The 27754-nt window shown below is 74.0% G+C and overlaps 1 protein-coding gene across 1 annotated transcript; it reads left to right on the forward strand.

The window, feature by feature from the left end:
- Positions 1-1488: 1488 nt before the first annotated feature.
- Positions 1489-27754, forward strand: FHIP1B (FHF complex subunit HOOK interacting protein 1B). Its single transcript, XM_048852359.2, is given in 14 exon segments — positions 1489-1587; positions 2221-2265; positions 15089-15377; positions 17231-17851; positions 19577-19735; positions 20481-20567; positions 20917-21084; positions 21695-21774; positions 22812-22981; positions 23290-23645; positions 23647-24262; positions 25252-25430; positions 25747-25909; positions 27333-27754. Coding segments are annotated over 12 exon segments (2994 nt in total). The 5' UTR covers positions 1489-1587; positions 2221-2265; positions 15089-15239; the 3' UTR covers positions 27590-27754.

Here is a 27754-nt window from a genome sequence, read left to right on the forward strand (position 1 = left end):
ACTCCAGGTCAGTCGTGGTTCTGCAGCAGCCGCTGCCTGGGGCCTGGATCCCCTGGTGTCCCGAGAGAGGTTCATTGTGGGCCAGGTACGACAGCCGGCGGCGACACTTCTGGGGCACCCCCAGCGGCCTCCTGATCCCCCACGGTTCTACTTCCCCTGGGGGAGCCCCTTCCTGGTACAGGAATCCCTTCTCCCACGGGAATCTGTCCCTGCAGCCTTCCCCACGGGGGTTTGCAGCCTGTGGCCAGCAAGTCCCCTCAGCGCCTCCTAGGAGGGATCCTCCTGCAGCTCGGTCTGGAATTCAGGTGCTGGGGGAGGGAGTGGGACCTGCTCCCTCTCGCGGGCTGGGCCTGGGGTCACAGCCCCACTGAGCCCTGTCCCTGGTCGCTCCCTCCCTGCCGTGGGATCACTTCCCAGCAGTATCTCTGGACCAGCTAAACCTGGTTGGCAGCCGAACTGCCCTTCCTGTGGGTCCCCCCCCTCAACTGGGGTCTCAGCTCCCCCCTTGCTCAGCGCTGCCCTTGCTGTCCCAGTGGGGGCAGGCAGCGAGCTCTCTGCTCTCCTTACAGCATCGGATCCAGCGTGAGCCCCCTCTCCCGTGTGCAGGGGGGCAGGGAGCATCTCTCTGTCTCACCCAGCCCCAGGGGGCTGGTCACAGGCAGGCAGGTAGCCTGAGCCTAGCCGATCCTCCCCCCTGCCAGCCAGGTCATCTGCATTTTCACTGACCATTTCCCTCTCCGCCGATTGGTTCCCTGGATTCAAATTCAGATCCTTGGCCGTTACCGGAGCAGGGCCTGGATCCTGTCCCAAAGAGACACAGTCACCCCCCAACAGGACCTCACAGCCGATATCCTGGAGAGCCCCAACGACCAGCCAGCCCCACCCCTCCTGGGTCTGCACGGGGATCTGGGCCACAGGCAGGGCGAGGGGCTTCGTCCCTGGGACCCTCACCCAGCTCACCCAGCCCCTCATGCCCCTCCTCCGCCGCTTTGTCTCGCTTCCCAGCAAAAGGTGTCACCTGGTCGCACCCCCTCTGGGTCTCTGGTCACACAGGTGCAAACAGCTGGGCAGCCTCACCTGCCCTGAGGGCCTCAGCAAAATCACACCCCCAGTTCCCACCCCCGCAGGGTTGGCGCAGCACCCAGGGAAACTGAGGCAGGGCCAGGGTGGGGCGGCGGACAGGGAAACTGAGGCCGGGCCAGGGCGGGGAGCGCCAGGAAGAGTGACCTGCAGCGCGAGGAGAGGAATGACACCCCGCTGCGGCAGGCGGGGGGCAGGGCCGCCCCCACATCCGGGAAGCCCCGCCCCGCCCCTTCCCGGCCCCGCCCCCCGCCGCGGCCCCGCCCCGCCCCTTCCCGGCCCCGCCCCCCGCCGCGGCCCCGCCCCGCCCCTTCCCGGCCCCGCCCCCCGCCGCGGCCCCGCCCCTGAGCGGCCGCCTGCTGGTCCAGGCGGCAGCGAGGCCCCGCCCCCAGCGCGGTGGGCGGGGCCTGGGCGGCCCCGGAAGGGCGGGGCTCGGCGCGCGCCCGGGGCGTCGGTGGGAGGCGGCGGCAAGATGGCGGCGGCTGGAGCGGGGGATGGGCCGGGCCGGTGAGAGCCACACGGGGGGGCCGGAGGGGGCGCTGGGGGGGTGACGCGGGGGGCTTCGGGCGGGGGCCGGGGGGATGACGCGGGGGCCGGGGGAGGGGCTGGGGGGTGACACGGCGGGCCGGGGGGGTAACGTGGGGGGCGCTGGGGGGTGACGCAGGGGGCCGGGGGGGTGACGCGGGGGGCCGGGGGGGGCGCTGGGGGCTCCGGGCGGGAGCCGGGGGGGTAACGTGGGGGGCTCCGGGGGCCGTGGGGGGCGCTGGGGGGTGACGTGGGGGGCGCGGGGGGCTCCGGGCGGGGGCCGGGGGGGGCACTGGGGGGTGACGCGGGGGGCTCCGGGCGGGGGCCGGGGGGATGACGCGGGGGCTGGGGGGTGACACGGGGGGCCGTGGGGGGCGCTGGGGGCTCCGGGCGGGCGCCGGGGGGGTGACGCGGGGGGCCGGGGGGGTAACGTGGGGGGCTCCGGGGGCCGTGGGGGGCGCTGGGGGGTGACGTGGGGGGCGCGGGGGGCTCCGGGCGGGAGCCGGGGGGGGCACTGGGGGGTGACGCGGGGGGCTCCGGGCGGGCGCCGGGGGGTAACGTGGGGGGCTCCGGGGGGCCCGGGTCTCACTGGCGCTTTCCCTGGTTTGTTCCCAGCCCTGGCGCTGCTCGGACATGAACCCGGGTCACCTCCGCTCCCAGGTAACGGGGTCTGGGGAGGGTTGGCGGGGTCTGGGGGGCAGAGGGGCTGGGCTGGGGAGGGTTGGCGGGGGTCTGGGGGGCAGAGGGGCCGGGCTGGGGAGGGTTGGCGGGGGGCTGGAGGGGCGAGGGGCCGGGCTGGGGAGGGTTGGCGGGGGGCTGGGGGGCAGAGGGGCCGGGCTGGGGAGGGTTGGCGGGGGGCTGGGGGGCAGAGGGGCCGGGCTGGGGAGGGTTGGCGGGGGGCTGGGGGGCAGAGGGGCCGGGCTGGGGAGGGTTGGCGGGGTCTGGGGGGCAGAGGGGCCGGGCTGGGGAGGGTTGGCGGGGGGCTGAGGGGCAGAGGGGCCGGGCTGGGGAGGGTTGGCGGGGGGCTGGGGGGCAGAGGGGCCGGGCTGGGGAGGGTCGGCGGGGTCTGGGGGGCAGAGGGGCCGGGCTGGGGAGGTTTGGCGGGGGGCTGGGGGGCAGAGGGGCCGGGCTGGGGAGGGTTGGCGGGGTCTGGGGGGCAGAGGGGCCGGGCTGGGGAGGTTTGGCAGGGGGCTGGGGGGGCGAGGGGCCGGGCTGGGGAGGGTTGGCGGGGTCTGGGGGGCAGAGGGGCTGGGCTGGGGAGGGTTGGCGGGGTCTGGGGGGCAGAGGGGCTGGGCTGGGGAGGGTTGGCGGGGTCTGGGGGGCAGAGGGGCCGGGCTGGGGAGGGTTGGCGGGGGGCTGGAGGGGCGAGGGGCCGGGCTGGGGAGGGTTGGCGGGGGGCTGGGGGGCAGAGGGGCCGGGCTGGGGAGGGTTGGCGGGGGGCTGGGGGGCAGAGGGGCCGGGCTGGGGAGGGTTGGCGGGGGGCTGGGGGGCAGAGGGGCCGGGCTGGGGAGGGTTGGCGGGGTCTGGGGGGCAGAGGGGCCGGGCTGGGGAGGGTTGGCGGGGGGCTGAGGGGCAGAGGGGCCGGGCTGGGGAGGGTTGGCGGGGGGCTGGGGGGCAGAGGGGCCGGGCTGGGGAGGGTCGGCGGGGTCTGGGGGGCAGAGGGGCCGGGCTGGGGAGGTTTGGCGGGGGGCTGGGGGGGCGAGGGGCCGGGCTGGGGAGGGTTGGCGGGAGGCTGGGGGGCAGAGGGGCCGGGCTGGGGAGGGTTGGCGGGGTCTGGGGGGCAGAGGGGCCGGGCTGGGGAGGTTTGGCAGGGGGCTGGGGGGGCGAGGGGCCGGGCTGGGGAGGGTTGGCGGGGTCTGGGGGGCAGAGGGGCTGGGCTGGGGAGGGTTGGCGGGGGGCTGGAGGGGCGAGGGGCCGGGCTGGGGAGGGTTGGCGGGGGTCTGGGGGGCAGAGGGGCCGGGCTGGGGAGGGTTGGCGGGGGGCTGGGGGGCAGAGGGGCCGGGCTGGGGAGGGTTGGCGGGGGTATGGGGGGCAGAGGGGCCGGGCTGGGGAGGGTTGGCGGGGGTCTGGGGGGCAGAGGGGCCGGGCTGGGGAGGGTTGGCGGGGGGCTGGGGGGCAGAGGGGCCGGGCTGGGGAGGGTTGGCGGGGTCTGGGGGGCAGAGGGGCCCGGCTGGGGAGGGTTGGCGGGGTCTGGGGGGCAGAGGGGCCGGGCTGGGGAGGGTTGGCGGGGGGCTGGAGGGGCGAGGGGCCGGGCTGGGGAGGGTTGGCGGGGGGCTGGGGGGCAGAGGGGCCGGGCTGGGGAGGGTTGGCGGGGGGCTGGGGGGGCGAGGGGCCGGGCTGGGGAGGGTTGGCAGGGGGTGGGGGGGCATGGGCAGAGGGGAGGGGGACGCAGAGGGCTCCAAGCGGGTAGGGGGCGCTGTCTCGGGGCCATGGGATTGGTTGGCCAGGCGGTGGGGGGGTCGCCAGCCCTGGCCATTGGTCCCTTGGCATGGGCTGGCCTTGTGCCCGCTGCTCGAGGACTGGCACTGGCCCGGGCTCCGGCCTGGGACGAGGGGCTGCGGCTGTTGTGGGGCCGGGGAGGGGGTGGGCGCAGCCTGCTGGGGGCTGGGGCAGGGGAACACCCCCCATTGCGTGAGGGGAGGGGAAGGTGGGCAGCTGGCCCTCCCCTGAAGAGCCTCACCTTCCTGGACTGGGGAGGCAGTGGCCCCACTTGGCGGTCTCCTGAAGACTGAATATGGGGCGGCCCCACGGCCGGCCCCCGGAGAGCATGGCGGGGGAGGGGCTGACCCAGAAGATTCCAAGGGTGAGTCGGGGGCTGCTGAGGTGTGTTTTCGAGGCCAGAGCTGGGCCCTGGCACGGTGCCCAGTCTGCTGGTCCCAGCGTCGCTCGGTGCAAGCTGGCCCTGGCTGGGTGCAGGGGGAGGCACCGGGCAGGTGTGGGGGGCGTGGCTCACCCAGGCCCTGGCCGGGAGCAGGGGGAGGCGCCGGGTGGGTGTGGGGGGCGTGGCGTGGCTCATGCAGGCCCTGGCCGGGAGCAGGGGGAGGGGCCGGGTGGGTGTGGGGGGCGTGGCTCACGCAGGCCCTGGCCGGGTGCAGGGGGAGGTGCCGGGTGGGTGTGGGGGGCGTGGCTCACGCAGGCCCTGGCCAGGTGCAGGGGGAGGGGCCGGGTGGGTGTGGGGGGCGTGGCTCACGCAGGCCCTGGCCGGGTGCAGGGGGAGGCGCCGGGCGGGTGTGGGGGGCGTGGCGTGGCTCACGCAGGCCCTGGCCGGGTGCAGGGGGAGGCGCCGGGCGGGTGTGGGGGGCCCGGCGTGGCTCACGCAGGCCCTGGCTGGGTGCAGGGGGAGGCGCCGGGCGGGTGTGGCGGGCGCGGCTCACGCAGGCCCTGGCTGGGTGCAGGGGGAGGCGCCGGGCGGGTGTGGGGGGCCCGGCGTGGCTCACCCAGGCCCTGGCCGGGTGTAGGGGGAGGTGCCGGGTGGGTGTGGGGGGCGTGGTTCACCCAGGCCCTGGCCGGGTGCAGGGGGAGGCGCCGGGCGGGTGTGGGGGGCGCGGCGTGGCTCACCCAGGCCCTGGCTGGGTGCAGGGGGAGGCGCCGGGCGTGTGTGGGGGGCCCGGCGTGGCTCACCGAGGCCCTGGCCGGGTGCAGGGGGAGGCGCCGGGTGGGTGTGGGGGGCGCGGCGTGGCTCACCCAGGCCCTGGCCGGGTGCAGGGGGAGGCGCCGGGCGGGTGTGGCGGGCGTGGCTCACCCAGGCCCTGGCCGGGTGCAGGGGGAGGCGCCGGGCGGGTGTGGCGGGCGCGGCTCACGCAGGCCCTGGCTGGGTGCAGGGGGAGGCGCCGGGCGGGTGTGGGGGGCCCGGCGTGGCTCACCCAGGCCCTGGCCGGGTGCAGGGGGAGGCGCCGGGCGGGTGTGGGGGGCCCGGCGTGGCTCACCCAGGCCCTGGCTGGGTGCAGGGGGAGGCGCCGGGCGGGTGTGGGGGGCCCGGCGTGGCTCACCCAGGCCCTGGCCGGGTGCAGGGGGAGGCGCCGGGTGGGTGTGGGGGGCGCGGCGTGGCTCACCCAGGCCCTGGCCGGGTGCAGGGGGAGGCGCCGGGCGGGTGTGGCGGGCGTGGCTCACCCAGGCCCTGGCCGGGTGCAGGGGGAGGCGCCGGGCGGGTGTGGCGGGCGCGGCTCACGCAGGCCCTGGCTGGGTGCAGGGGGAGGCGCCGGGCGGGTGTGGGGGGCCCGGCGTGGCTCACCCAGGCCCTGGCCGGGTGCAGGGGGAGGCGCCGGGCGGGTGTGGGGGGCCCGGCGTGGCTCACCCAGGCCCTGGCCGGGTGCAGGGGGAGGCGCTGGCGGGTGTGGCGGGTGCGGCGTGGCTCCCGACTGGTACCAGGAAGCCCCGGGACTGGAGCCGGGTCCCTGTTCCAGGGAGCTGGGCTGGCTTTTGCCGCCAGCGGTGCTTGTCCTCGTGGCGTCTGCTCTCCTGCGCCGTGGCCTAGACCTGCATCGCGCCGCTGAAGATGCCGTCGCTTGGCTCGCCGCGCGCACACGCGGAATCGGTGGCTCACTGCTGCCTTTGTTGGGCTCGGGGCTGCCGGCTTGCCAGCCGTGCGGCTTGCCAGCGTGCCTGCCTGGCCACGTGCAGATGTGAGGCGCTGTCTGGCCGGCCTCGGGGGTGGGAATCCCGGGAGCTGGCTTGGCGGGCTGGGGGAGTGCTCTGTGCCCCGGGGCCGGGCAGACACTCTCCTGGCTGGGCGAGGGGTTCTCAGCCGCTGGCACGTGCCCGCCTGGTGCGGGATTGCCCATCCAGCCCAAGCTCCCTGGAGGGTGAGCGTGTCGTGCGTGGCAGGAGCTGGGCGTGGGCTGGGGTTCCGGTGGCTGTAGCCTGTGGACGGCGGGGGCTCGCTGGGCTCCGGGATGTGGGAGTCCTGCCTCTGGCCGGCATCCGCTCCGAGAGTGGGTGGCTCCGCACCGAGGCAGCTGGGTCCTCGCAGCTCCCCCCGGGTCCCCTGCCCAGCACGGGCATGCCCCAGCCTGGCCCCGGTGCCCTGCCAGCTGAGCGCTGGGCTGGAGTGGTCTGTAGCTCGGGTCTCCGAGAGGGCCGCAGGCTGGGCCAGTGACCCTTGAGCCCCCCAGTGCGCTCAGGCGGGTCCAGTGGGTCTGTTTTATTCAGCCTTAGTGGAGTAAACCCCAAAGGGCGTCTCCCCGCCTGCTGCCCTGGGTCTAGGTCCACCCTTCCCCTGGGCCCCGCGGGCGTGGTGCAGCTGGGAGGGGTAGCACTGCCCTGCGGGAGCTTCCTGGTGCCCGCTGCTCCTGCAGCCCTCGCCGCCTGCCCGGCGCTCTGGGAAGGAGAAGGCACGACGGCCCAAAGGCAGGCCATGAGCGGCCCTGCTCCCAGATCCCCTTGCTTGGCAGCTGCCAGGCTGGGCTTTGGCGGAGAGTGGCAGCCGGTGGGGAGGGGTTCACACCTCAGCCTGGGCCCCGACAGCTGTGCTGGGCTTCGGCTCCCCATGGAGCCCCAGAGGGACGGCCTGGGCCCTCGCAGGGAGTGGGGGCGAAGTCACAAGGCCTTGCCTCCCCGCCAGAGTGGCTGGCGCTGCGTGGGCCGACGGATCCACGCCCTCCTCCCGGCGATGCAGCGTCTCTTGTGGGGAGCAGGCAGCTAGAAGGGGAGGGGAGGGGATGGCAGCCCAGACTCGGGGTTCTCCCGGGCTCTCTGGCCCCAGTGAGCCCGGCACCCGGCGGGAGAGCGTGCTGCCCGCAGGCTGAGTGCTCGGTAGGGTGGGACGTGGTAACGAGGCCTCCTCTTAGGGCAGTGCCCTTGTGTGCCCCGAGGAGTGTGCAGCCTGTGGGCAAAACAAACTGACGGGGAACACGAGGAACCGGGGAACTGGCTGCTGCCTCAGTTTCCCTGCCTGTGTCATGCCCAGGCCCATAGAGCAGGTCAGAGACAGAGCAGAACAAGACCCTGGCACTTCCCGGGAGCCAGGCGAGGGCACGTGTTCGGCTGGGCAAAGAACAAGGTCCCTCTGGTGGGGGGCATCCAGGGGGCCTCTCCACGCTGCTGGCCTGCAGTCTGTGACCCACGCCACGCCCAGGCTGGGGGGCTCGTGGGCTGGGCCTGTGCAGCGCTAGCCCCTCCCACTTCCCAGTCGCTCTGCCCAGGTTTGTGCTGGGCTGGCAAGTGGCCAGGCTTGTGCAGACGGGCTCTGCCTTGGAGCCCGGGCTGTTGGCATGTGGGGGTGCCCAGCAGCGGGCTCAGCGTCAATGCCAGGCCTCGGCCCCCTGGGGGGATGCAGGCAAAGGAGCTGGCTCTTGGCATCGTGCTGCCCTGGGGGTGCTAGCTGCTTACTCGCTGGTGCCACTGGGAGCTGGGCACCCTTCCCCTCCGCTTCTCGGCGTGTGCTGGAAAGCCCAGTGCCACACGCCAGCAGGGAGATCCTCAGCCAGGCCTGGGGCGTGGCCCGATGGGGAGTGGGGAGACCACCCGGCACAGGGGCAGCAGTGGGGATCCTCCCGGGCTCCATGTTTCCGTTCTCTGCCAGGCACAGTGCAGCTCTGTGTGTTGCCCGCGGGTGTGCCAGCTGGCGGTGCTCACGGGGGGAGAGGCCAGGCTGTTGGGCGGCACTCCCACCAGAACAGGGACCTTGCTCCGATCCTGGGGCTTCCTGGTACCAGTGCCAGGGTTGCGAGCACTGCCCGGGGCTGGGCGGGATGAGCTGTGCCCACGACCCTGACTCCCAGCCTGCTGCTGCCCCAGCCCTGCACGGCCGGTGCCTCTTGGTCTGCCCCGACCCGTCTGGGGGGGCGCAGGCTGCCCCCTCTGCTGGGGCCCTGGGGGCGCTTGGCTGGTCCAGGCCCTGTTCCTCTGGGCGATGGCCCCCGGTGCCCCGCAGTCACTCGGCTCTGACCCTCTGGCCCCGTTGTCTGTGCAGCCAGACCTCCCGAGGGCTGGCTGCTGCATGCCCACTCGGCACCCTTCCCGGGGCCTGGACTCTCCTCGTGCCAGGGACTGCCCTCCTTTCAGGGTGGCTGTGGTCAGTGCCAGCGGAGGGCCGGGGTCTCCGAGGGGCCCCTCTCCTGCATGGCGCTCGTGTTGCTGGCAGCGCCTGGCTCTGAAACGTGGGCGGGTTCTGCCCCCTCTGCCTCAGTTTCTCTCTTGTGTGGTGGGGACCCTCCCTGCAGGCTGTTGGGCCGGACGTGCTAAGAGGGGTGGGGGCTGGCTGGCGCCCTGTCTCACAAGAGGCCCGGGAGGGGTGGGGAGTGGCAGGCCTCAGGGCTGCTGTGCCCAGGGCCCATGGTGGCGGGTGTGCTGCCGGGCACTGACGGTCCAGGGATGTCTGGACCCCCGGCCCCTCCTCAGCCCTCTGTCCTGCAGCTGGTCGCACCGGCGGGTGGCCTGCAGGGGACATCCCTGGGTGTCAGTTGCTAGGTCTGGGCAGTTGTCTTCTGGGCCTCTCTGTGGGCCCAGGCCCCTGCGTCAGACCTGGGTCTGTGCAGGGAGCAAACACCCCTCCCCCCAGCTAACTGTGCAGCGCGTGGGGAAAGTGAGGCACGCCCTGGGTTCATCCAGAGCATTGACAAATTCCTGGGTGCAGTTGGAGGTGGTCGTTGCCTGCCCCCGGGCTGTGCCCGCCCTGCGTGTCCTGTGGTGCGGGCAGGAAAGCTGCTGTCCACGGAGGAGGGGTCTGGTCTGCAGGGCGAGTGGCAGGCCAGGTGCTGGGGGGGCTGTGAGCTAGCCATTGCCAGGCCTGGCGGGGGCCCGTCCTCTCCCTCTCCCAGGACAGCCGAGCTTTCGCTCCGACCCCCCGTGCCTGGCACTTCCCCAGCTGGCTCTGGGGGCATCTCCTGGGTCAGGTTCCTGCCTCAGCTAGGACCTGCCCTGTGTCTGCGTGGGGCTGCTGGTGTTGGCGGGAGGGAAAGGCTGGCCGCGCATTGGGGAGATGGCACGTCAGCCGTGTGTGTTCGGCTGTGCCAGCTCTGCGATGGTGTGGGTGAGGCCGAGACAATGCCCATCCCTCGCCCAGCCCGGCCTGCTAGGCGCTGCGTGGGAGCGGGTGTGCCCGCAGGGGAGATGGTGCCCGTCCTTTGCCCAGCCCGGCCTGCTAGGTGCTGCGTGGGAGCGGGCGTGCCTGCTGGGGAGATGGTGCCCGTCCCTCGCCCAGCCCCGGCCTGCTAGGCACTACTTGGAAGCGGGCGTGCCCGCAGGGGAGACAGTGCCCGTCCTTTGCCCAGCCCGGCCTGCTAGGTGCTGCGTGGGAGCGGGCGTGCCTGCTGGGGAGATGGTGCCCGTCCCTCGCCCAGCCCCGGCCTGCTAGGCGCTGCGTGGGAGCGGGTGTGCCCGCAGGGGAGACGGTGCCCGTCCCTCGCCCATCCCCGGCCTGCTAGGCGCTGCGTGGGAGCGGGCGTGCCCGCAGGGGAGACGGTGCCCGTCCCTCACCCATCCCCGGCCTGCTAGGCGCTGCGTGGGAGCGGGCGTGCCCGCTGGGGAGACGGTGCCCGTCCCTCGCCCAGCCCCAGCCTGCTAGGCACTACTTGGAAGCGGGCGTGCCTGCTGGGGAGACGGTGCCCGTCCCTCGCCCAGCCCAGGGTTGCCTTGGCACCTGGCCAGGCTGGGGGCTGCGGCTGCCTGCCCGGAACGTAGCCGTGTGTCTCTGCCCGTTGGCCTGCACATCAGGGCGCCATGGCCAGCCAAGGGCGGGCAGAGCTGTGGGCCCCGTTCTCGGTGCCCCGGGCTGGTGCTGGCTCTTCCCTTTGCTGCTGTGTTCCATTTCCAGGCTTGGGTGAGATGGCAGCGGGGGGTGGGCATGGCTGTGCCAGCTCTTGGTGCCCATGTGGCCAGCTGGCTCCCTGCCCCACAGTTCCTGGCATGCCGCAACTCGACTCAGAGATTTGTGTCCCTCCTGCCGTGTGGTTCCCCCCGGCCCAGGGTTGCGGCTGGGCCTCTGGCCCCCCGCCCCGTTTGCAGCGGGGGCGTGTGCCGCTCTGCCGTGTCCGGCACTGCCTGTGCCCTGCGCGGGCTGTGGCCTCTAGCTTGTCCTGCATGGCCTGGTGATGCCTCCCGCTATCCTGGCCTGCTCTGGGCATGGCCCAGCCGCCCCGCCCCCCTGCTCCTGGCACAGCCCTGCCTGGCCCCCCGCCCGTTCCCCCAGCAGTCCCTCCGGCCCTTCCCGCAGCCAGATGGGTGGGGCTGGTGGCAGTCAGGGGATCTCTAAGCGATCCCTGGTACTTAAGCTGACCACTAGGAGGCGCTCTCCCCTCAGAGCCTGCGCCAGGTTGATGGGTGTGTGCGTGTGCCTGGCAGACCCTCTCCTGGCGCCGGCGCTGCCCTGTGGGGCTGTGGCAGAGCCTGGCTCCTCTGGCCCCCGGCTCCCCGATTATAGCGGAAAGCCGGCCGGGTGGCCCCGGAGCCACGCTGCCGGGCGTCTCTTCTAGAGCTTGGCCCCTGTGCAGGGCCTGGGGGCCTAGGACTCCTGGCTCCTGCTCGACCCTCGGGGGACATGTCTGAGCCCTTCTACCGAGCTCCCCCTGGAGGAAGAGCGGGACCCCTGGGGTCTGGCCCGCGGAAGAGGACCCTCCAGGGGTGGTTCTGAAGTGGGGGGTGCAGCCCCAGCCCTGGGGATCCATGACAGCACCCTGCCTGGCCCAGCTCGCTTGCCAGCTGGAAGTGAGGGTGCAGAGGCTGTGGCTGGGCCAGGGCTGGCTGCAGGGCAGCGTCCTCCGGGCTCGGAGAGGGGCCACCCAGGGCAGCTGTGGGCCCCTCGCCCCGAGCCCAGCGGGCCGCCAGCCAGCCGGCAGCCGTGCCGGTCGCCTGAGGGACAGCAGCAGCAGGGCTGGGGGAGGAGCAGGCCGTTATAAATAGCCCGCTGGTCCCCCGCCCAGCTGCCGTGTGCCCCCGCTCTGACCCCCTCCCCCTTTGGGCTGGGCAGTCTCTGGGCAACCCTTCTGCGGGCAAGAGCCCCGGGATCCCGCTCTGCCCGCGGGCGCTTCTGGGCAGGGCCACGCTCACAAGGAGCGGCGGGAGGGAGGCCTGTGCCCGTGTTTGAGGTCCTGGCGCAGCAGCTGAGCTGTGTGCCCGGGCCGGGTGTGGCTGGCAGGTGGCACTGCCCTTGCAGCAGGGAGGGCGCAGGGGGCGGGTGGAGCGGCCCCGGCCATTGCCGGCTGGCGCTGCTGCCCCTGGGGCCAGGCAGCCCCCAAGGGTGTCGTGAAGTTGGCAGTGTCCTGCCAGCATGGAAACCCGCCAGGGCCTGCAGCTGCCGGCCTGCGCTGGAGAGCGGCCCAGCCGGCTGGCAGCCGCGCCCGGGGGGGAAGCCCGGTGGCTGTCGCTGCTGCGGCATGGCGAGGGCGGAGCCCTTCGTCCCCCGAGCTGAGCCAGGGCCGTGCCGGGAGCTCCCCAGGGCTGCCGGGGGGTCGGGCCTGCGGGTGGCGCTGGGCGGCTGTTGGCAGGAGCCAGCCAGCTGCAGGGTGTCTGCATGCAGCGAACACAGGGTGCAAAGCCCGTTTTGGTCTGGCTTTATGGGTCCCAGGCCCTCTCCTGTGGGCACAGGCGTGGGACGTGGGGTAGCCTGGGGGCCGGCGGTCTGCAGGCCAGGAGGAAAGGCTGGCAGCGCCCCCTCGCCCCCGTCGGAGCGGGGAGTACGGGGGCTGCGCTGGGACCCTGCTGACCGTCCCATCTGACCTGGGCCCGGGCCCAAGCCTCGCCAGTGACTCCGGGGTGAGCGAATGCGGCCCGTTCCACACCCGGCTCCGGGGACAGAGCCCACCCCGGCCAGGGCATTGGTCCCGTGCTCGTCCCTCCCGCTGGCCCTCGGGCTGGGAGCTGCCCTCAGGGGGAGGGGGGCACTTGCGGGCTCTGCTCAGGCTCCCGCTCCTGGAGAACTGCCCTGGAGAGCCCCCATGGAGAGCCCCGGGGACGAGGGGGCAGCCTGCCTGGGTGGTTTCCAGGGGCCCCTCCCGGGGGTGGGGGCTCCCGAGGGGAGCTCCCAGCGCCAAGGGGCTGGTGTGAAAAGGTGACCAGTGGGGGCTGGAGGCTGCCGGCCGCGCTGCCCAGCACGGCCCGGTTCCTGGTGCCCCCCGCCTGCAGCTGGAGGGGCTTGGGGCCGTCTCTGGTGGAGGCTCTTTGGGGCTCTGCTCCGTCCGTCCAGCGCCCCGCGCGGGGGGCCTCCAGTGCTGCAAATCATAACACGGCCGGGGTTCCAGACCCCCCGTTGCTGAGCCGGCCCAGCCCCCAGGGACGCTGGCTGAGGCCGTGATGCCACTGCCCTGCTCCTCGCTACCCCCCCAGAGCCGGCCCCCAGACCTTTCCAGGATCACTGCTTCCCGGGGCTCCAGCCCCAGCTCCCGTGGGGCACAGCCAGGCCCCTCATTTCCTGGCGGTGACGGGGTCGTCGCCTGCAGCCCAGGCCAGCGCGTGGCGAGCACCGGGCTGGGAACAGCCCCTCCAGCTGGCCCGGGCCCCGGCAGGTGGGCAGAGCCCAAGTCCCACGGAGAAGTGTCAGCCCAGCGGGCTGCAAAGCTGGGCACGTCGGGAGCCCGTTCAGCAGCATCTGCCCAGCGCTGGCCTGACAGCAGAGCCTCGGGGCCTCCCCGCCCGCAGGTGCTGAGGGTCCTGCTGTTGCGTCCCTCCTCCGAGCTGGCTGCATTGCAGCCGGCAGATGTGAGTCCCCCGACGTGTTGCGGGAGGGCACGGCGCCGGGTCGTGGGGTGGCTCTGTGCCAGGTTGGGGGATGCGGTGCCAGGTCATTGGGTGGCAGAGGACTGGATCGTTGGGTGGCTCGTTGGCCAGGTCGTTGGGTGGCAGAGAACTGGATCGTTGGGTGGCTCGTTGGCGAGGTCGTTGGGTGGCAGAGGACTGGTTTGTGTGGGGGTGCGGCGCCAGGTTGTTGGGGAGATGGCACTGGGTCATTGGGTGGCTCGTTGGCTGGGTTGTGGGGGGGGACGCAGTCCCGGGTCATTGGGTGGCATAGGACCGGGTCCTGGGGGAGGGCACGGCGCCGGCTCATGGGGTGGCATGATCCTGGGTTGTGGGGGGGCATGGTCCTGGGTTGTGGGGGGCACAGAGCCGGGTCGTCGGGGGGGTACGATGCTGGGTCATCGCGGGGCACGGTCGTGGGGTGGCAGAGGTCCGGGTCGTGGGGAGGCGCGGCGCTGGGTTGTTGGGCGAGCGTGGTCCCGAGTTGTGGGGTGGCAGAGGACCGGGTCGTGGGGGGTTCGTTGCTGGTCGTGGGGGGGCTCAGCGCCGGGTCGTGGGGTGGCAGAGGACAGGGTCATGGGGGCACAGCGCTGGTTGTGGGCGGGTGTGGTCCTGGGTCGTGGGGTGGCAGAGGACCGGGTCGTGGGGGGTGCGTCGCTGGTCGTGGGGGGGCTCAGCGCCGGGTCGTGGGGTGGCAGAGGACAGGGTCGTGGGGGGCACAGCGCTGGTTGTGGGCGGGCGTGGTCCCGGGTCGTGGGGTGGCAGAGGACCGGGTCGTGGGGGGTGCGTCGCTGGTCGTGGGGGGGCTCAGCGCCGGGTCGTGGGGTGGCAGAGGACAGGGTCGTGGGGGGCACAGCGCTGGTTGTGGGCGGGCGTGGTCCCGAGTCGTGGGGTGGCAGAGGACCGGGTCGTGGGGGGTGCGTCGCTGGTCGTGGGGTGGCAGAGGTCCGGGTCGTGGGGAGGCGCGGCGCTGGGTTGTTGGGCGGGCGTGGTCCCGGGTCGTGGGGTGGCAGAGGACCGGGTCGTGGGGGGTGCGTCGCTGGTCGTGGGGGGGCTCAGCGCCGGGTCGTGGGGTGGCAGAGGACAGGGTCATGGGGGCACAGCGCTGGTTGTGGGCGGGCGTGGTCCCGGGTCGTGACAGAGGACCGGGTGGTGGGCGGAGCGCGGTCCCCGTTGCTGGGTGGCTCATGTCCGGGCTCCGGGGCGCCCCACTCCTCTCTCCCCCGTCAGGCTGCCCAGCAGAGGTGGGGCCTGGCTCGGCTGAGCTCCCCGCCCTTGTCCGGCCTCTGGTCGGCCAGGCGCCCGCTCTCTTGTTCCCCACGGGCAGTGAGAGGTGGGGGGCTCTGGGGCAGGGAAGAGCCCAGCCCCTGGGCCAGGCCTAGAGGGGTCACTTCCTCCTCCTCCCGCGGCTGAGCACTGTGGGCTCCCCCCTCGGGCTCTGGGCGTCCCCTCCCCGGACCCCACTGCTGTCCCTGTGTGGACACGGCTGCCTGGCTCGCTTGCGCAGAAGGGGCGGGGGGTTGAAATGGGGGGCGAGTGCCAGGCTGTGAATGCTGGGTGCGTGGGCACCCCGTGCCTGCAGACTGCTCTGGGTGTGCCCTGCGCTGCTCCTGCCCCGGCAGTGCCCGCCTTTCCTGCTGCTCCTTGCACTTTGCCCCTGCTGCAGGTGGGCAGGGCGGGGCTCCCGTCCCTCGGCTCCCTCCTCCCGGCCGGGGGGGGGATGAGGCGGGAGTCCTGGGCGGTGGCCCCGGCTCGCAGCGTCCGGGCCGCCGGGGACACGGGGCTCCCTGCCTCATGCTTGTCTCTCTCCCCGCAGCCTGGTGCCACCCTGGCCTCAGCATGGAGAGCTGGGCCTGCCCTCGCCCGTCCGGCGCCCCCCAGCAGCCGTTGCCGCAGCCCGTGGAGCGCCCAGGGCCTGCCCGAGCCCTGTAGCCCCCCCTGGCCGGTGTGGAGCTGTGCCCGTGCGCATGGAGAGGATGAGCTGGCTCAGCAAGCTGCACCCCCGGGCAGCGGGGCACCGGGCCAGCCGCAGTGCCAGCCTGCAGAGCCCCGTGACGGCTGACCCCGAGACCTGCCTCATGGTCTTCAAGAACCACTGGTGCCAGGTGAGGGCGTTGGGGGCCCCACACCGCTCCAGCCGGGGGGCTGGCGATGGGGCCGTGGGAAGGCGCAGAGTGGGGGGGGTCAATGCAGGGGGGGAGAATTGGGGGAGGAGGGAGAGCTGAGGGCCCCCAAGAAGGGGGGGCTCCCAGGTGCCGGGTGGGTCTGCGCTGGAAATACGACAGTGTCACGACTCCCAGCTCGCGTGCGCTCTTGGCCCCGTGCGGTCGCTAGGGGGAGTCCCCTTCTCTGCCATGGGCCCCCTCAGGGAGTCCCCTCACTCTGGCCCCCCCGGGCCCCCACCCCCCGATCTCTGCACAGGAAACTGCCCGGCCTCAGGCCTGGCTTCCCCCAGCCCATCCAGGGGGGCTCTGCCTGCTCCCTCCCCCCCGCCGAGCCCCCCTATCACCGCCCCCAAGCCCCGCCTCTGCCCTTTGTCTCGGTCGCTGGGGCCCCTCTCCTCCGCCCTTTGTTCCCCCCCGGCGGGACCGGCTGGTCCGGTCACCGGGGTCCTCCCACTGCCCAGACCCGGCTATCGGCCAAGCTGGGGTGGGCCTCTTAGTCACCAGGTGTTGGGGTTCCCCGTCTCCAGGCCATTGTCCGGGGTCCCGGCTGCTAGGCGAGGTCACACCTTGTCCTCTGCAACAACCCCCCTCTCCCACCACCTTGTTAAACGTGCAGGACACAGGGAAACTGAGGCGCGCACATGCTCTTCATGGAAATCACTACAAACATCCCCCAGTGGGGACGCTGCCTGTCCCGCCGGAGCGGTTCTTCCCTGGGGGGTGTGGGGCGAGGAGAGGTCTCCGGGGCACCCCGGAGAGGTGGGGACAGCTCCGTCTCTCACCTGCAGTGACAGGGATATGCCAGGGGACGTCCCATCGGGGCAGGTGGCAGAGCAGCCAGAGAGCAGGAAGTTGCTGGGCAGGGCGCAGGTGTGGAAAGAAATGGGCTCTTGTCCGGGACTGCGCCCATGGCCCAGACACCGGGGGGGGGAAGAGGGGTGTCCCAGAGTGCCTGGCCCCCACGTGGCCAGCCCCAGGAGGGCCTGGCCTGGGTGCCAGGGCTAGTCCCCCCCGCCACCCCCAGACACGCTGTGACAGACCCAGAGGAGTCATCCCCCCCCCCCCCCCTCCCGCCTTGGCACCAACACCACACGAGACCTGCCCTGCTTTGAAACCGCCGGTGGGGGGTCCTTGCGGCGCCCAGCTTGGGGGGCTCCGGCTCCTGGCTGGATGGGGGCGTCCCTGCGGCTCCCGGCTGGGCGGGGTGGGGGGGCTCTGCACGGGGACACGGCTCCCCAGGGCCCGTCGGGGCTGGACGTGCTGGGCAGAGCTCAGGGGGGACGCAGGCGGCTGGAGCCCAGAGGCCCCATCTCAGCGCGTGCCGCCCCCCCCCGCGCCCTGCCCCCCCTCGCTCAGCGCGTGCCGCCCCCCCCGCGCCCTGCCCCCCCCCGCTCAGCGCGTGCCGCCCCCCCCGCTCCGCGCGTGCTGCCCCCCCCGCGCCCTGCCCCCCCTCGCTCCGCGCGTGCCGCCCCCCCGCGCCCTGCCCCCCCTCGCTCCGCGCGTGCCGCCCCCCCCGCGCCCTGCTCCCCCTCGCTCCGCGCGTGCCGCCCCCCCCGCGCCCTGGCCCCCCTCGCTCCGCGCGTGCCGCCCCCCCGCGCCCTGGCCCCCCTCGCTCCGCGCGTGCCGCCCCCCCCGCGCCCTGGCCCCCCTCGCTCCGCGCGTGCCGCCCCCCCCCGCGCCCTGCCCCCCCCGCTCAGCGCGTGCCGCCCCCCCGCGCCCTGCCCCCCCTCGCTCCGCGCGTGCTGCCCCCCCGCGCCCTGCCCCCCGCTCAGCGTCTGCTGCCCTCCCACCAGGTGCTGCGGATCCTGGAGCAGCGGGGCCCCGGGGGCCCGGGCGCGGCGGACGACCTGAGCGCCGTGCGGAACAACAGCTACCAGATGCTGACGCTGCTGGCGGAGGAGCGGGCGGGCGCCGGGGCGGGCGCCGGGGCGGGCGCGGGGCCCATCCTGCAGCTGGTGCTGGCGGAGAACCTGCTGGATCGGCTCCTGCACTGGCATCTGCAGCGGGAGGGCAGCGAGGAGCAGCGGGCGGAGCAGCTGAAGCTCTACGAGATGCTGATCAGCCAGAGCCGCCAGCCCCTGCTGCGGCACCCGCCCGTGCGCGGCCCGCTGCTGCGCCTGCTCAGCCTGTGCGCCGAGCCCGCCTCGCCCGCCCTGCGCACCAGCCTGGTGCTCCTCCTCAACCAACTCTGCGGCTGCCTGGCCAAGGACCCGGCCCTCCTGGAGCTCTTCTTCCACCGGCCCGCGGAGCAGGGCCCCGCCGACCTGCTGCCCTTCTCCCTGCTCGTGCCCTTCGTCCACCACGAGGGGCCCACGGGGCAGCAGGCCCGCGACGCCCTGCTGCTGCTGCTGGCCATGGCCGCCGGCAACCACGCCGTGGCCATGTACATCACCGACAGCTCCTACTTCTGCCCGGTACGGCTCCCACGCGGTGCCTGGCTCCGCCCCGCCCGGCCTCGGGGGCCCGGGCTGCTCCCCGGCCGGTCCCTGCTGGCGCCCGCGGGACGGGCCGGACTCGGGGTCCCGGGCTGCTCCCCGGCCGGTCCCTGCCGGCGCCCGCGGGACGGGCCGGACTCGGGGTCCCGGGCTGCTCCCCGGCCGGTCCCTGCCGGCGCCCGTGGGACGGGCCGGACTCGGGGGCCCCGGGCTGCTTCCCGGCCGGTCCCTGCCAGCGCCCGCGGGACGGGCCGGACTCGGGGTCCCGGGCTGCTCCCCGGCCGGTCCCTGCCGGCGCCCGCGGGACGGGACGGACTCGGGGTCCCGGGCTGCTCCCCGGCCGGTCCCTGCCGGCGCCCGCGGGACGGGACGGCCTCGGGGTCCCGGGCTGCTCCCCGGCCGGTCCCTGCCGGCGCCCGCGGGACGGGACGGACTCGGGGACCCGGGCTGCTCCCCGGCCGGTCCCTGCCGGTGCCCGCGGGACGGGCCGGACTCGGGGGCCCCGGGCTGCTCCCCGGCCGGTCCCTGCCGACGCCCGCGGGACGGGCCGGACTCGGGGTCCTGGGCTGCTCCCCGGCCGGTCCCTGCCGGCGCCCGCGGGACGGGGGCTTGTGCACGCTGTGGCTGTGACTCCTGGCAGGGGTGCTCTGGGGGGGCTGGGCAGGGCACCTCCTGCGGCCCATTACCGCAGCATCCGTGCCCCCCAGGCCAGGCAAGTGGGGCCACCCACGGAGGCCCAGGGAAACGAGGCGACCTAGCCCAGGTCGGGGCGCAGCCCCCTCAGCCTCCTGCTCAGCTTTGCTTCAGTGCGTCCCCTGTGCCCCTGCCCTGCAGAGCAGCTGGTGCCCAGCCTTGGTAGCTGGTGTCTGGCAAAGCCCGGCCTGGCTTGGTGTTCGGAGCAGGGTGCCTGGCACGGGGGACACACAACGGGGCACAGCCGAATGCCCAGCATGGCCCTGAGCCCAGCCTGCTGCTGGCTCCCTGGCTGGGAGCCGACTGGCAGAGGATGCCAGGGTGGCCCTGCCCATCTTGGCAGCTGAGCCAGATGCTGGCCCTGGCCCCTCTCTGCCTGCCTTCCCTCGTACATGGGGGAAGCTGGCCCCGGTCCTGTGGGGAGGGGAATGGAGCCTGGACAGGCCTCCCCATGGGGGGCACAGGGTGTTCTCTGGGGGGACCTATGGCTAGAGGGAAGAGCAGGGAATGGAGCCAGGACTCCTGGGTCCCATTCACAGGGTTGCTGCCAGCTTGGAGAGTAACCTTGGGCAAGCCCTGTCCTACAGAGTCTACGGGCCCCACTGTGCCTCAGTTTCCCCATCACGGGGGCTGAGACTGAGGCCTTGTCTGAGGGGATGTGGGCTCTGCTCTGCGAGTGTGGGCTAGCAGGCCGCTGGCTGGGGCCATGGGGGAGCTGGCACTGAGCTGGGCTGGGCACCCCGTGCTGCCCTGGGCACTCTGCCCTGAGCCATCCCAGCCTGCCCGGGGGATCCGCACCCCATAGTCAGCAGAGACTCACTCCCTGCGAGGGGCCAGCGGGGGGTCCCAGTGCCTGGGGGACTCGAGCTGGGCCCTTTGCCAGCCCCTGCCCGGCCCCTCCCCTGCGCTCTGGTGGGCAGGCGGCGTCCGTTAGGGCAGCGCCTGGCACCAGGTGCCCCCTGCTGGGGGCTCTTCCTAACCATCAGCCTTTCACTGCCCCTGTGCCCCCAGGTCCTCGCCACGGGCCTCAGCGCCCTGTACTCCTCTCTGCCCCGCAAGATCGAGGTGCGGGCGGACGACTGGCACAGCCTGCGTCGCGAGGACTGGATGGGTGTGCCCGCGCTTGTCCTCTTCATGAACTCGCTGGAGTTCTGCAACGCCGTCCTCCAGGTGGGCAGGCCGCAGCCTGCGGGCACGCGCCAGGGGCTGCCCACCACCGTGCCCGGCACAGCCTGCCCTGCCCGCCCCGAGATCCCCCATCCTGCCCCCCAGGGGCTGCCCAGCACCGTGCCTGGCACAGCCTGCCCTGCCCGCCCCGAGATCCCCCATCCTGCCCGCCAGGGGCTGCCCAGCTCCGTGCCCGGCACAGCCTGCCCTGCCCGCCCCGAGATCCCCCATCCTGCCCGCCGGGGGCTGCCCAGCACCGTGCCCGGCACAGCCTGCCCTGCCCGCCCCGAGATCCCCCATCCTGCCCCCCGGGGGCTGCCCAGCTCCGTGCCCGGCACAGCCTGTCCTGCCCGCCCCGAGATTCCCCATTCTGCCCCCCGGGGGCTGCCCAGCTCCGTGCCCGGCACAGCCTGCCCTGCCCGTCCCGAGATCCCCCATCCTGCCCGCCGGGGGCTGCCCAGCACCGTGCCCGGCACAGCCTGCCCTGCCCGCCCCGAGATCCCGCATTCTGCCCGCCGGGGGCTGCCCAGCTCCGTGCCCGGCACAGCCTGCCCTGCCCGCCCCGAGATCTCCCATCCTGCCCGCTGGGGGCTGCCCAGCACCGCCCTCTGCCACGCTGCGCCCTTCTCCTGGTGTGGAGTGGAGGCTGCAGCCTGGATCGCAGTGTCTGGCTGCACTGGGAGGGACCCAGGTGTCCTGCAGCCCCTGCTGCGGCCGGGCGCCCACGCTGAGCTCTGTGCTCTTGCAGGTGGCCCACCCGCTGGTGCAGAAGCAGCTGGTGAATTATGTCCACAACGGCTTCCTGGTGCCCGTCCTGGGCCCGGCCCTGCACAAGGTAGGGCAGAGCTGGGAATGGGTGGGCTGCTGGCGTGGGTAACGCACCCCGGCCTGGCTCCGCTGCTGTGGGGGGGTCTGGCAGAGCCTTGCCGTGGGGAGCAGGGGGGCTCGGCGGCTGAGCCCCGCAGTGGGGGGGGGGGAACCTGGCGGCCGCGCCCTGCGGCGTGGGGGGTGGGGGGCCCCGGCGGCCGCGCCCTGCGGCGTGGGGGGTGGGGGGCCCCGGCGGCCGTGCCCTGCGGCGTGGGGGGTGGGGGGCCCCGGCGGCCGAGCCCTGCGGCGTGGGGGGGTGGGGGGCCCTGGCGGCCGTGCCCTGCGGCGTGGGGCCCGGCTGAGCGGCTGTCCCGCAGGCGGCGGTGGAGGAGCTGGTGGCCAGCACGGCGTACCTGGAGCTGTTCCTGCGCAGCGTCAGCGACCCGGCCCTGCTCCGAACCTTCCTCCGCTTCCTCCTGCTTCACCGGCACGACCATAGCACCATCCTCGACACGCTCGTCGCCCGCATCGCCGCCAACTCCCGGGTACGGGCCCCCGCTCCCCCCCCCAGCGCTCCCGGGGACGGGCCCCCGCTCCCCCCCCCCCAGCACTCCCGGGGACGGGCCCCCGCTCCCCCCCCCCCCAGCGCTCCCGGGGACGGGCCCCCGCTCCCCCCCCCCAGCGCTCCCGGGGACGGGCCCCCGCTCTCCCCCCCCCCCAGCGCTCCCGGGGACGGGCCCCCGCTCTCCCCCCCCCCCCCAGCGCTCCCGGGGACGGGCCCCCGCTCTCCCCCCCCCCCCCCAGCGCTCCCGGGGACGGGCCCCCGCTCTCCCCCCCCCCCCAGCGCTCCCGGGGACGGGCCCCCGCTCTCCCCCCCCCCCCAGCGCTCCCGGGGACGGGCCCCCGCTCTCCCCCCCCCCCCCAGCGCTCCCGGGGACGGGCCCCCGCTCTCCCCCCCCCCCCCAGCGCTCCCGGGGACGGGCCCCCGCTCCCCCCCCCCCCCAGCGCTCCCGGGGACGGGCCCTCCCCCCGCAGCTCCCTGTTCGGGGTTCCATGGGCCTGTCCCCCAAGGCTCAGCTCCCCCAGGGGATGTGCCGAGGGGCAGGAGCCAGCCCGGCCCGCCTACTGCCCGGCTAACACCTGCCTCTCCCCCAGCTCTGCATGGTGTCTCTGAGCCTCTTCCGCACTCTGCTCAACCTGAACTGCGAGGACGTGATGCTGCAGCTGGTGCTCAGGTGACCCGGCGTGTTGCGACCTGGCTTCCAGCCCAGGCTTCCCGTGACCCTAAGCAAAGCCCTGCCCCCCTCTGTGCCTCGGTTTCCCCATCTCTGCCGGGCGCTGCTGAAGGAGGGGCTAGAGCGTGCGGTGGCTCTCCAGCAGCGCCATGGCACCCCGGGCAGAGCGCTGGGCCCTGGCTCCCGGCTGGGCCCCTAGGGCTGCCGGAGCAGATCCTGGCCCAGGCTCGGACCAGCCAGGCCTAGTCCCACTCCGGCAGGCTGCTGCGTCTGTGGCTTGGCCCCATGGGGAGCCCCAGTGCTGTGGCAGGGCTGCTTCCTCCCAAAGCGCACAGGGACCCGGGCCCCCTCGCTCGCCAGCCCGGCTGACAGTCTGGCTGCTTGGTCCCGGCGTGGCTCCGGCTCCTACCTGAGGCCGGGGCAGCCTTCCCCAGAACCCTGGGGGGCCAGGGACCATAGGGGTCATTTCAGGGTGCGCAGTGGGCCTGGACCACCCCGGGGCTGGCATGTGGCTGGGGCTGGCAGGACGGAGGCCTTTGGGGGAGCCCTGGCCACATGCAGCTCAGCCTGGAGCTGGGGCTGCCCCAGGGCTGGTGGGCGGCATGTCCCGGGGCTATGCAGCTGGCACAGCCAGCGGCGTGGGGGGCCAGGGCAGTCTGAGGGGGCCCGGAGCTGGCCAAGGCTGGGGGCCCTGGAGAGCCCCCCAAGCTCCTGTTGGTGCCCCGAGCCCTTTGGGTCTGGTGGACAGGGCTGGAGGCGCTTCACCCGCGGGCACCTGGAGGGGAAGCTTGGAGCACAGCACCCCCTAGTGCCCACTCCTGGCATGGCTCTGCTCTGGCTGCCCAGGCAGCCTGGCCCTGGAGTGCCTGGGAACAGCGGGCGCGCTGCCCCCCGATGGGCTGGGAGCGGAGCCAGGGTGAGCCTGGGGAAGCTGGAGGCAGTCTTGAGGCCTCTGCCCAGCCCTGGCGGGGAGCTGGCTCCCTGGCGGAGGGGGCCGGGCGGGGCCTGGTGTGACCGGGTTGCTCCCATGCCCCCAGGTACCTGATCCCCTGCAGCCACGTCATGCTGAGCCAGAAGCGGGCGGTGAAGGACCTGGACATCTACGGCAAGTCGGCCGACAAGTTCCTGTCGCTAATCCCGCGGTGCTGCCGGGCCGAGAGCCTGCCCGCGCCCGACCGGGAGGAGGAGCACGCCACCTGGGCCAAAGGTGGGCCGCCCCTGGCCCTACCGGAGCCGCCCGGCACTGGGCCAGTCAGGCTTCCCCCGGGGAAGGGGGGCACCGTCACCCAGCAACTCGGGGGCCCCGGCGTGGTCTCTGGGGGTGCCTGTTGGCGGCTGGCACGCGGGAGTCAGGTGGGCGGGAGGTGCTGTCTGGCCTCACCTGGGGCCGTGCCCCCACCCGGCCGTGCTTAGGGCGCCCAGCGGGTAGGTGTCCATTCCCCCAACCTGGGGCTGGAGTGCTCCGGGTTGGGGTCAGGCCCGCGGTAACGCTCCCTCTCGGCTCTCCCTTCGCAGCCCACGGGAGCCCCACCGTGGACACCTCCTCCGTGGTCACCGTGCCCAAGCCCTCCACGCCGTCCCGTCTCGCCTTCTTCATGCGCCAGCAGAGCTGCAGCTCGGAGGCGGGGAGCCCGGCGCCCCGCTCGCCTGGCCTGGCCACGCCCGGCGGGAGCCCCTGCCACCGCCCGGCCAGGTGGGAGGAGGTGGCGGAGCTGGACGGGAACTACCTGGAGTACCTGCGGGATGCGCAGCTCGGCGTGGAGCAGTGCGTGCGGGCCTGCCGCGTCTGGTCGGCCCCCTATGACGGGGAGCGGCCGAGTGCCGCCAGCCTGGCCCCCTCCCAGCCCGCCGGCCCCCCGGGCCCCGCCACCCCCGCGCACGAAGAAGAGGGGCCTGGCAGAGGAGAGGGTGGGGCTGGCCGGGGCCCCCAGCAGCAGTGAGCCCAGCGCTGGCCCCTCCACGCCCGACGTCGAGGACTCAACCCCGCTCCTCAACGGGGCCCCTAGGGTGGAGTCGAGCCGGGCCGGCAGGCCAGCCGGGGCCGTGGCGGTGAAGAAGGTGCGCCGGGGTCCCCCCTCTGCCAGCTCGGAGCGGGAGCGGAGAGGGCTCAAGGCCGAGGCGGAGAACGGCTCCCCCACCGCCCCGGCCCCGGCTCCGGCCCCGGCCTGGGAGCAGCCGTCCGTGGACTCCCTGATCGACGAGCTGCTGGCCCGGGCCCCCAGCGAGCCCAACGGCGCCAGCCTGAGCATCGAGAGCTTCTCGCGGGAGCTGCGGGAGCTGGAGGCTGAGCTGCAGAGCGGAGCTGAGCAGCCCCCCACCTCGCCCGCCGAGCCCCTCTCCCAGGAGGAGGAGGAGGCCTACGAGCGGTTCGCCTCGCCCCCCGAGCGCCCGGTTCTGGCCGCCTCCGGGGGGGCCCCGGGCCCCCGGGCCCAACTCGTCAGCAGCCCCCTGTGTGCCCTAGGACAGCCGCCCAGCCAGCCCTTCACAGGTGAGTGTGGGCGGGGGAGCCCCTGGCCCAGCCAGCCGGCACCCGGCCTTCCCGGGGCGCCCACACCAGGGCATATCCCGGGTCCCAACGCCAGCCACCCGAGCCAGGGACACCTAGCTAATGGCCTTCGATGGACCTGCCCCGTCGCATCCGGGCCCAGGGCGGGGACTGGCTGGGGGGGGAGCGGGGCACTGGCTTCATGAAGCTCCCTCCTCTCTACTGAGAAGAGGAAGAGTGAGTGGGGGGCTGGAGGGCGGGACAGGGGCTGGAGCCTCCAGTGGGCAGAGTGGGGGCCGGTGTGGGGTGGGGGCTGGTGCCCCACTGGGAAGGGCAGAGTGGGGCTGGTGGGCAGGACAGGGTGGAGGCTGGCACCCAGTGGGCAGCGCACAGGGGAGGTGGCGGCTGGCGCCTGGCGGGCAGGGCAGGGCAGGGCAGGGGGCGCCCGGTGGGCAGGGCAGGGCAGGGGGCGGCCGGCGCCCAGCGGGCAGGGCAGGGCAGGGGGCGGCCGGCGCCGGGCAGGGCAGGGCGGGGCAGGGGGGCGGCCGGCGCCCGGCGGGCAGGGCAGGGCGGGGCAGGGGGGCGGCCGGCGCCCGGCGGGCAGGGCAGGGCGGGGCAGGGGGGCGGCCGGCGCCCGGCGGGCAGGGCAGGGCGGGGCAGGGGGGCGGCCGGCGCCCGGCGGGCAGGGCAGGGCGGGGCAGGGGGGCGGCCGGCGCCCGGCGGGCAGGGCAGGGCGGGGCAGGGGGGCGGCCGGCGCCCGGCGGGCAGGGCAGGGCGGGGCAGGGGGGCGGCCGGCGCCCGGCGGGCAGGGCAGGGCGGGGCAGGGGGGCGGCCGGCGCCCGGCGGGCAGGGCAGGGCGGGGCAGGGGGGCGGCCGGCGCCCGGCGGGCAGGGCAGGGCGGGGCAGGGGGGCGGCCGGCGCCCGGCGGGCAGGGCAGGGCGGGGCAGGGCAGGGGGCGGCCGGCGCCCGGGGTGACGCCGCTCCCCGCGCAGGTCCCTTCGTGGCCGTGCTGCTGGCCAAGCTGGAGAACATGGTGCAGAACTCGCTGTATGTGAACGTGCTGGTGACGGGGCTGGTGGCCCGACTCGCCTGCTACCCGCAGCCCCTGCTCCGCTCCTTCCTGCTCAACACCAACATGGTTTTCCAGCCCAGCGTCAAGTCCCTGCTGCAGGTACGGCCCGGGGCGTCTGCCTGTGCCAGCCGGGGGGTGACGGCAGCCTGGGCATGGCCCCTGCCCGCTCGGCCTGGTTGGCAGCTCCTGTCCCCTCTGGGCCTCTCAGCTCGGTGGCACAGCAGTGACCCACGGGCGGGGGTGCCCAGATTGCTGGGGGGGGTCACAGGGTTCAGGCTGAGCCAGCAGGGAGCCCTGGCCCCAGGCCTGCATGCTCTGGGGTCCCCCCTACGCTGCCCCTTGGCATCTCGGCAGCTCCCCTGCAGCCTGGCCGGGCCCCCTGCCCTCGGTGGGCACTGACCCACCTGCCTTGCAGGTCCTGGGCTCGGTGAAGAACAAGATCGAGAGCTTCGCCGCCAGGCAGGAGGACTTCCCCACCCTGCTCTTCAAAGCCCGCAAGTACCTGCTCGCCCGCGGCCAGCTGGACTGGGCCGACGCCCCGAATGCCGCGCCTGCCCTGCGCCGCTCGGAGACGCTGGGTAGGGCCAGGGGCACGGGGGGAGGGGCCCTGGCAGGGGGCTGCCGCCTGCTTCGGGCCTGCCTGGCACCGCGCTCAGCCTGCATGTAGCAGGGTGTCCCGGAGTCCCCGGGCGACGCTCTGGAACGGCTCCCTGCGGAGCCAGGCAGGGCTCGGGGAGCCTCCTCTCCCCAGTGCAAGAAGCTCACACAACTTCCACCATCCTGGGGCTGACCTCGGAGATTCAGCATCCCCGTCCACACCGTGCACTTCCCACCGCGAGTCCGCCCAGGCGGGGTCCTGGGGGGGCCAGAGGGCCCTGCCCCCCAACTCCGCAGTCAGACGTGATTCTCAGCCAGCCAGTAAAACAGAAGGTTTATTAGACGACAGGAACATGGTCCAAAGTGGAGTTTGTAGGTACAGAGACCAGGACTCCTCAGTCAGGTTTGTCTTGGGGGTAGGGAGCCCAGAGCCCCATCTGGGCCTCCCTCCATTTCCCCAGCCAGCTCCAAACTGAAACTCTCTAGCCCCTCCTCTGGCCTTTGTCTCTCTCCCGGGCCAGGAGGCCACCTGATCTCTCTGTTCTCCAACCTCTAACCTTTGCAGAGGAGGGGCCCAGGCCACCAGTGGCCAGGAAACAGGGTGTCGGCCATTCTCTGTGCAGATGGCATCACACCTGCCCTCTCGGGCTCTGCAACAATCACACACCCTGATCCCACCACCTAGAGACTTAAGAACTGCCTAGGGGAAACTGAGGCACCCCCACAGTATTCAGAGAGAACATTAAGAACATTCCCACTTCATCACAGAGGGCTGCCAAGCGGGCCCTGCCTCCGGCCGCTGTGCCCCCAGTGCCCTCGCCTGCTTTCGGGACAGTCCCTGGCAGGCCCCCTGCAGGCGTCAGCCCCCTCTGGGTCACACTCGCCGTGGTCAGCCCCTCGGCTCCCCCCCTCCTGGGACCGACCCTCGGAGCCCCCAGCTCACGCCGGGAGCTCCCTCGGCAAGTCCCCCTGGGTGGGACCCCTGTGGGAGACTTGTACCCCAAGGGAGCCAGGCACCCCCCTGCCTGACTCTGCAGTGACTCAGCCAGCAGGAAACAGCAGGGGGGTGCCTGGGGGTCTGGACCCAGCGCAGAGAGTTAGAGCCTGGGCCAGCTGGGTCGGATCAGAGCCCAGAGCCCCCCAGCCCTTCTGTAATCCCTGTCCAGGAGTGTGTGTCCAGCTGCCCACACTAGTCATAACCAGGGCCCCTCATGTCTTCTGGGCTTATCATGGGTGCGGGGCCCTGGCCCGCCTGGTGTCAGTCACACCCGGGTCCCTACGAAGAATAACCACCTCCCCCAGTAGCCAGGCAGCGCATGGGGGACACTGAGGCACACACAGCATTTCCCTGTGCTCTCTGCCCCCCGGGAGCCGGGCCCGGCTGACTCCGCTCTCTGCCCGCAGTGAAGAGCCGGAAGCCGTCCATCGGGGAGCTGATCCTGCGGCATGCCAACAGCCCGACGCGGGCGCGGCAGGCGGCCCAGCTGGCCCTGCAGCAGGTGCGGGAGGCGCCGGTGGGCGCAGAGAAGCAGAGCGAGGCGCTGCGGGTGAGGAACGCCGTGTACAGCGCCGTGATCTTCAGCGAGTTCCTCAAGGAGCTGGCGGCCATTGCCCAGGCCCATGGGGTCACCTCGCCCTTCCTGCTGGAGCCTGAGGAGTGAGGGGCGCTGGGCCGCACCCCCTGCCCACCGGCCCCGTCCTCCCGCTGGCCGGGCGCTGCCGGGACTCGCCTTTTTAACCTGCCCTCGGGACACGGACCTTAATTTATTGGGGGTGCGGGGGGGAGGGAGGGGCTGCACTGTGGATAAAGGAGAGTGTCCCTCTGA

The sequence above is a fragment of the Caretta caretta genome, chromosome 1 (assembly GCF_965140235.1).
Source record: "Caretta caretta isolate rCarCar2 chromosome 1, rCarCar1.hap1, whole genome shotgun sequence".
Lineage (NCBI taxonomy): Eukaryota > Metazoa > Chordata > Testudines > Cheloniidae > Caretta > Caretta caretta.